The 8484-nt window shown below is 40.0% G+C and overlaps 1 protein-coding gene across 2 annotated transcripts; it reads right to left on the minus strand.

Moving 5' to 3' along the window:
* Positions 1 to 5315: 5315 nt before the first annotated feature.
* On the minus strand, positions 5316 to 7099 carry LOC136230008 (uncharacterized). Of its 2 annotated transcripts, XM_066018916.1 has the most exons (4): positions 7083 to 7099; positions 6565 to 6966; positions 6276 to 6487; positions 5316 to 6200 (listed from the first exon to the last, which is right to left on the minus strand). In XM_066018916.1, the coding sequence occupies exons 2-4, from the start codon at positions 6572 to 6574 to the stop codon at positions 5529 to 5531; spliced, it is 894 nt and encodes a 297-aa protein (XP_065874988.1). In that variant the 5' UTR covers positions 6575 to 6966; positions 7083 to 7099; the 3' UTR covers positions 5316 to 5528. The 2 variants fall into 2 exon arrangements, with proteins under 2 accessions (XP_065874988.1, XP_065874987.1); XM_066018915.1 differs by lacking the exon at positions 7083 to 7099 and having other exon boundaries at positions 6565 to 7012.
* Between the last annotated feature and the right edge of the window lie 1385 nt (positions 7100 to 8484).

Consider the following 8484-nt stretch of genomic DNA (forward strand, 5'->3'; position numbering starts at 1 on the left):
AACAGTACCTGGCCCTACTATCTTACCCTTTTTGTTGTCTCCAAAACTTACATTTCCACCTCGTTTATGCACAAGTGTGATGAACTGAGTTTCATCACCAGTCATATACCTTGAGCATGCGCTGTCAATATACCACAACTTTGACTTCTCAGCACACCTCAATCCTACCTGCAATATAACTAGTTATCTTTAGGTACCCAAGTCTTTTTGGGTCCTCGTTTGTTAGGGTCAGCATATGATACATCATACTTAATTTTATGACGGTACACATTGACAGTGTGGCCATTCTTCCCACAGAAGTCACAATAAACTTTCTGTTGGGGGATACCTTACATTCTGGTCAGCACCTAGGTGCTGAGCATGCCAGTATACCTTTGTGGTATGTCCTCTCTTTCCACAGAAGTCACATAGAACCTCTTCTTAGCTGATGTATTCAGCTGGCTCTGTATGGATGTGATGTCCTTCCTCGGTTTCTTAGAATCTGATTGGACTTCAGAGACACACCTCACATCGCCTGCTGAGTGCTCGTATTTTCTTGTTACACTTTTTGATAAGTGTATAGAGATCACTCAGGGCATTAATCATTTCATTTCTGAGCAAAGGTAGAGACATTACCTCAGTTGTGTGTTCCTCATGGTCAGATCCACCAGAAAGGTCAGCTTGCTCAGAATGGCAGAGGTCAGCAGACTCGTCAGCCATGAAACAGATGTTTGCTGACTCAGTGGCATCAGCTTCTGATGATGTTGACTCATCACTATCGCTCCAGGTTGCCACCATTGCCTTTCTACTACCCTTCTTATCTTTCTTCAAGGTAGGACAGCTTGACTTAATGTGTCCAGCTTGATGACATTCAAAACAAGTAACGGGTTTTGAGCTGTTTTTCTTGTGTCTGTTGTCACTTGACTCAGCTTTGTATTTGTCATTCTTCTTGAATGGCCTCTTACTATATTTGTCATTTTTCCGAAACAGCTTCTTCATTTTTCTAGTGAACATGGCCATTTCCTCATCATCTGATGAGTCAGCTTTCATGACAAGAGATTTTTGCTTCTTGTCCTCAGTCTTTTCTTTGGCCTCAAAGTTCTTCATTGAGATCTCATGGGTCAGCAGAGATCCAATGAGCTCATCATACTTATAGGTTGTCAGGTCCTGAGCTTCTTCAACAGCTGTTTTCTTTGCTTGCCAGCTTTTGGGGAGACTCCTCAGGATTTTCTTCACCTGTTCTTCCTCAGTGAATTTCTTGCCGAGTCTCTTGAGCTCGTTGATTATATTAGCGAATCTTGCATTCATTTCAGAGATGCCTTCATTGTCATTCATCTTGAACAGCTCGTACAACCGCATGTGTTGATTCACTTTTGACTCTTTAACCTTACTAGTTCCTTCGTAGGTAACCTTTAGCTTCTTCCAGATTTCTTATGCTGACTCACAACCTGAAATCTTATTGTATTCTGCAGCATCTAACGCACAGTGAAGCATATTTATAGCCGAAGCATTATTTTGCAATTTCTTAAGGTCATCCTCTGACCACTTAGCCTCGCTTTTGACAGTTTTACACCGTCAATGATTTCATAGGGAACAAAAGGGCCTTGGACTATAGCCAGCCATGCACTCATATTTGTTGCCTGTATGAAATTTTTCATCCTGTTTTTCCAGAACGTGTAGTTGGCCCCGAAGAACAAAGGAGGCCTAGTTATGGATAATCCCTCAGGGAGTATCTGAGTTGTTTGGTATCCAGGAAGAAAACGAGTGTTATTCTTAGCCATTACAGGGATCAGCTCAAGATAGTTTTATCTTGATTAGTGAGCTATGAAGCTCTGATACCACTTGTTGGTCCCGTGTAACTTGACAGTATTAGTTCCAGGGGGTTAGGAACTATTATAAAAAATCTAATTAAGGCTGGCTTGTTTTAAGTTTAATACTTTTTACTCAGTCTCTAGGTCAGCACTGCTGAGTGGATTTTGAGACAGCTTTAGTCAACTGCTAACTAAAGTTGTTTCAATTGTGAGTTGGGAAGCAACATTTAAGTCAGTTTCCAACTCAGCACTCAGATTACTTAGCACAGCTTTCAGATTTACTCAACACAGCATATACAGATTATTGTTTTGTTGAGTGATATTGAGCAAGCAATAAATATATATATATATATATATATATATATATCAAGAGATAAAGGGTTAGAAGTTACTCAGCAGACTTATCCTGGTTTGGCCTCTCCGCCTACGTCCAGTCCCCGGAAATCCTTCCGAGCTTTTTGAATCCTCTACTGAGCTCTTTAAAGGTAGAGCACAAACCGTTTACAATAGCAACGGAGTATGCAAGAGTACCGTCCTCTATTCGTCTACTCAATCCTATCTCTACCACTGAGTACTATAACCGAGTACTCAGCTTCTCTCTACCACTAAGTACTATAACCGAGTACTCAGCCTCTCTTTTCTAACCTATTACAAATGATACATAATTTGTTCTTACTGAGTGAAGAACACTTTAGATGAATAAAATCACTCTAGACTTTTACACAAAGATAGGAGTTTGGTGTAAGTTCTTGCTTTTTCTTTTCAAGACAGAGCTTCTATTTTGTACTTTATCAATGAATATACTTGATGAAGATTTGTGTAGATTGAAGTGTTGGAATGGCCTTTTTATAGTGATGTCCGAGGCTCCAATGATTTGAATCCCGATATAGCCGTTATGGGGAAACGTTCTTCTTTCGTCACCACTTGGTCAGCACTCGGTGCTGCATGCCAATCCTGTCTTCTGTCTACGTCAGATGCCAGGTTTGTCTTGTTGTGTGCTTCAAATAGTCCATACTTCTTGAAAAGGTCCATCCTACAGATTTCTGTGTCTTCTGAATTTGGCTCAGAATACGACAGGTTTTGTTTTCAACGCTGATCCATATTGAAGCTGACCTGACGATCACTCAGCTTGACATAGCGGCTTCGCCTTCAAGCTTTTCTGAAGAAGACATTTTATTTCTTCAAGCTGAGTTGCATTCTACTTAGCTCCAGCTGTGTGTTTTGTATCTTCTGACTTTGTCTTGACTTTCTCTTAAGGATTTTTAGTTCATGTTCTTATTAATTAACTTACTCAACATTGAACAAACACATTAGTACAATTAAATCAAATCACTTAAATTTAATTGTTGGAATACATTAATCATGGGATTAACTTAAATAATTTTGTCAAATCAAAATCATGTGGAAAGGTGTTTCAACATTATATACGTGCTATGTTCTACCGTTTTGGTTTTAATGAGAAATGGATTTGATTTGGTTCTGACCTGTATCACAACGGTTCGGTATAATGTTGTTGTAGAGGGGAGGAGCCTGGGTCCGATTATTCCTTATCGTGGTGTTAGGCAAGGGGACCTCTTATCCCCTTACCTGTTTATTCTGTGTGCGGAAGGACTCAGTGCTCTGATAAGAAGAAAAGAGAGGCTTCGCTTATGGCATGGGTGTCGAGTTGCTCGTCAAGCCCCGAGGGTCAGTCACCTATTCTTCACTGATGACTGCTATTTGTTCTTCAGGGCTTGTCATGAGGAGAGTGTTGTGGTTCAAGAAGTTCTGCAGGAGTATGAACTTGCTTATGGGCAGGTTGTAAATTATCAAAAGTCTGCCATATTGTTAAGTAAAAGTACGGATGATGGGAGTCGCAGTGATGTCTGTAGTGTTTTGGGTGTTCAGGGGTGTGTCTGATGTGTGGTGTCGCCCGCCGGCTCTAAAGTTCAAAGTTAATGTGGATGCTTCTCTCATGGTAGGGGCTGAATTTCTGGGTATTGGGGCTGTTATTCGGGACAACGCTGGATCTTTTTGTGGGGGTCTTGCTCTTCATTTTGCTGGTATTTACAGTCCCAAAGAGGGTGAGGCTATCGGTATTAGAGAGGCCTTGAGCTGGGTAAAGAGGAAAGGCATTGATGCTGTTATTGTGGAGTCTGATGCTGCAAATGTGGTGAACCATGTCAAACAGCCTTCTTTTCGATCAGCTTACGGGTTGATTATTGGTGACTGCAAGTTTCTTTTGAACTCTTTTACGGATGTTTCAGTTTGTTTTGTTTGTCATTCTACAAACAAAGTCGCCCACGCCTTAGCCCGTGCGGCTCGTTCCATCTCAAAACCAAAGGAGTGGTCTTATGATCCTCCTGATTTTATTCTCCCAGCTTTGTATTATGATGTTTGTTGATTCAATCTACTGAAATTAAGTCAAAAAAAAGTAGTGTAAATCTTGGCATAACTGTTTAATATCTGCCTGAAAACTGTCAAAAGTCGCCAGTCGGCGACCATGGTTGCCGATCGATTACCTGGTAGCCGATCAAAGACCTATTTGGTAGACATATATTTTTAAATCTCAGAAAGACTAATGTCTAAAACATTTTGTTAGAATCAAAGTAAATCAAGCTAAAAGAACGCAGAAAATGGGGTCACAGTCAAGTTACTAAATTCCTCGCCCTATTATCCCTAGGCAAACGGTTAAGCAGAGTCTTCTAATAAGGTCTTGATCGGTATTTTGCAGAAGATGCTAGCAGAAAGTCCACAAAATTGGCACTCATCTCTTTTTGAAACTCCATGGGCATATAGAACTTCAAAAAAGGAAGCAACCTACACTAGTCCATTCCTTCTAACTTATGGACATGAAGTTGTTCTTCTAATGGAGTTGATAGTCCTTTCATGTAAAGTGGCTCGACAAGCCGGACTAACTGTGGAAGGTTACACTAAAGCCATGTTGATTGAGTTAGAAGATCTGGAGCAGGAAAGGCTTAGTGCGTTTAATAAAATGCTAGTTCAGAAAAAGAATATAGTCACGTCTTGTAATAAAAGGGTGAAGTGCAAATCGTTCGATGTTGGGGATTTAGTGTGGAAATCAATGTTGCCCATTAGCATAAAGGATAGAGAGCTTTGGAAATGGTCCCCTAATTGGGAAGGTCCATTTAAGATCCACGAAGGGTTGAAAGGAAAACGAGAAATATTTGAAAAATTTCTACCCAACTATGTGGGAGAGCCGTCGAGATTGCACCCGTCAAGACGGATCTTCAAGAAGTTATAACTAAGGAGCTCAAATCTTATAGCATGGAGTTTTTATGCTAAGTTGGATCTAATCCTCATTGTTTTAGTCACTTTGCTCTTCCATGAAACTAGTCTTTGTTTTCTTGGTTCGTTATTATTCAGTTCATCTTCTTAAATTCAAAAGCATAAGCAATAAAAATTGCAGACCTTTGGGGCCGCTTTTGTCATGTTTTGTGTGTAAAGTCTATACAGTTGGGGATTGCTTCTTGGGGCTCATGATTTATACCAAGCAGTAAACAAAAACGAAAGGGACAGTACTGATTAAATCTATATCGGCCATAAACCATAGGCCATTTCATATCAAATGTTGTTTTGAAACATATTCAAGAAGGTAAAAAAACATGAGTGCAATTCAAAAGTTCAAGCACTCTCAACCACATCAAAACCAACCAAATTATCCAAAAATGTACTCCCAAATGTACCATTTGTTTATAATCCTTACAAATTCTCAAGGCCAATCTTCTTGAATTCATTTCAGGCCTCCAAGCGAGAAACACACTTCAAGTTGAGGTCATCCACCTCATGCACTTGTTTTTCCATTTTGTCATGATCAGCCATAACTTTCTCTTGAAAGACCGCCAATTTAGCAAGGTCTTTTTGTTGCTCCACAGCCAATTGAGCCCTTTCACGGTACACAGCCTTCTGACTGACCTTGATGTGTCTAATGCATTCTTGCAACTCTTGGATCTCCTTCTCTTGGGCTTCATATTGCCTTTCCTTCTCTTGGTCTAGTTTAGCTATGGTGGCTGCTCTCTCCCTGATGTCTCTAATGGAGTGCAGTAGTGAATTTTCTTCTTCTAATTGAAGCAGACTGGTGGTATCAGAGTGCAGTTCTTCATAGAAATTAGATATTTTCTGAGCCAAATATGTAAGAAGATCCCTGCTGTCTTTGGATGTCAAGGATGTAGAAAAAATCATGATGGCTGATTTCAAGAAAGACACCTGAGCAGAGTCTAATGTTGTTAGTTTAAGGATCAAGCACTGTATGATAGTCTCATTCGCCACTTGAATAGATTCGGCAGAAGCTGCGGGCACATGACTGCTAGAAAGACCCGAGATCCTTTTTGACATGAAGCTTAGGTCCAATTGGTGCAATGGATCAACAAGTGTTGTTAGTCTTGGACGTGCCACCCTTGTCATGGAGCCCTAAGAGGAAAAGATCAATCAGAGAACATGGCAAGAATTCATTATTAACGTCAAAAACAAGCGAAGAGTAATTACTTGAAAAGTATGAGAATTTCTGATAGAGAAATTAAGGTTAGGGCTTTCATTTGGATTGACTTTAACAGCAAAAGGAGTCTCTGCTGACTCATAATTTGGATCAGAGATAGAGCCAAAGTCTTTGGTAGGAGTTTGTTTCACAGAATCAAAGGCTGGAGTGGCAGTTTGGGGTTCAAGTTCTTGTTCTCTGGGCTCATGTTCTTCATTGCCATCTTGTAAAGTAAGCAAAGATTAAGGTCAGTCGGAGCCATATATTGATCAATACCAAGGAAAGAAAAGAGAATAATACATGAATCCATGGCAGTAGTAGTTGTGGCTCAAAGGTCTGCTACTTCATCAGTCTAAACCTCAGTTTGTTCTCTTTCTTCCTCTTCTTTGTCCAATTCCCCAGCTTCTTCAAATTCATCATCTTTCTCGCTTATTTCATCATTTTCATCTTCAATTACTAGGTCTTCAACATCTTCAGACTCATTGGCTTCGTCCTTTGAAAGATCAACAAGAGAAGGAATTTCATTTAGGATTTTCACCCTAGCCTCAGCAGTTAACTGAGAGATCTTACACCTGTATTTTCTACTTGGTGTGGGTTTGGAAACATGTCCACCCTTAGCTTTCTTAGAAACGGAAGTGTTCTGTGTGGTCTTCTCCACCTTGATTTTCTGTTTTAATCCTACTTAAGGGGCTCTTGCTATGGCTGCAACGTGAAGAAACTATGTTAGGAAATGGAGAAGAAAGGTCCACTAATAAAAGTAATTCAAAGGAAAGTATACTTAATGCTAGGGTCAGTGGACAGGAGCTTGTTGTACAAACCTGACCAATAATATTCAAACTAAAGATGAATGGCTTCTGGATGCCACTTGCACTCAAAGACTATGTCTGCCAAATGAGGTAAGGGGGTCGAACATTGAATAAGAACATCCTCCTTGTTCACTTTTGTTCGCATAACTCCATGAGGGAAAAAGGGTCGTGGCATGGCCGTCCTAATTTAGGTCAAACCAAGTTGTCTTGACTAGAGTGTGGGGAAGTATCCTTCAAAACAGGGAAAAGTACCCATGCCCAATCGAGAATCCTTATATGCTTCCACATAAAGGTAGGGTTGGTGTAGAAAATGTTGTTGTGAGCATAGACTTTTTTCGATCCTAGTGATGAGTCTATGTTACACTCTTGCTAACAGTTTGTGTAAGTGAGTTTCACACGTCACATTGTGCAGGATACGAGCTAAGATCGGGACCCCATTTTCTGCATTCTTTTAGCTCGTTTTACTTTGATTTTATCAAAATCTTTTAGACACTACTCTTTCTGAGATTTAAAAATACATGTCTGCCACGTAGGTCTTCGATCGGCTACCAAGTAATCGATCGGGTACCCTGGTCGCCGATCAACGACTTTTGACGGTTTTGGAGCAGTTTTTAGCAGTTTTCTTGGCAGTTCTGCCAAGATTTCCACTACTTAAGTGGAAATAACCGACAGGGAGCAGAGGGACAACAATTTTTCATTTGAAAAAGAAAGGTTTAATGAACGAAATAAAGGATTTTTAGGGAAAGTGAGTGAACCCACTTGAAACTGAGTGAAAAAAGAGTGAAACACACCATTTATACACCAAATTTACTACATTTGAAGGTTCCTATACCTAAGATAAACATCATTTCAAGCCTTATAGTAGAGAAAACACATTCATCACAACTATTTCTCACTATTTGTCAATTCTGAAGTCACTACACTTTTAGAATTGCTCTTTTTGGCTCAAAACCTCTCATTTACCGGTAAATCTTGGTTCAAGTACGTGGAAATCCACTTTCGATTCATCTTAATTTTCTATTGCATGGGACCAGGTTGCTGTTCAAGTCTCAACTTCGTGTTTGTCAGCCTACCACACTCCATAAACTGGAAAAGCGCTTTAGATGTAACTTCTGAAGGGTTTTAAAAGCCCATCCCTACTCTCTGCTACTTATTTATTTACATTTTTACAACTGTCATCTTTGTTTCGGGTTTCTGAATGTAAGCAGAGGGTCTACCCGTAGGGTGACCACCGATCGGCAACGTAGATCCCGATCGACGATCCTTGTTACCAATCAGGCACTATGTCAGATCTGTGATAAGGACAGATGGGCATACTCATGTTTTATTGTTCAGGTAGTGTATATTTATTTGGGTAAATTTATTTTTCTGTTATTTTAAATCAAACGAGGCTAAATTCAATCCCGGGCTATAA

Source organism: Euphorbia lathyris, chromosome 5 (assembly GCF_963576675.1).
Source record: "Euphorbia lathyris chromosome 5, ddEupLath1.1, whole genome shotgun sequence".
Taxonomy (NCBI): Eukaryota; Viridiplantae; Streptophyta; class Magnoliopsida; order Malpighiales; family Euphorbiaceae; genus Euphorbia; species Euphorbia lathyris.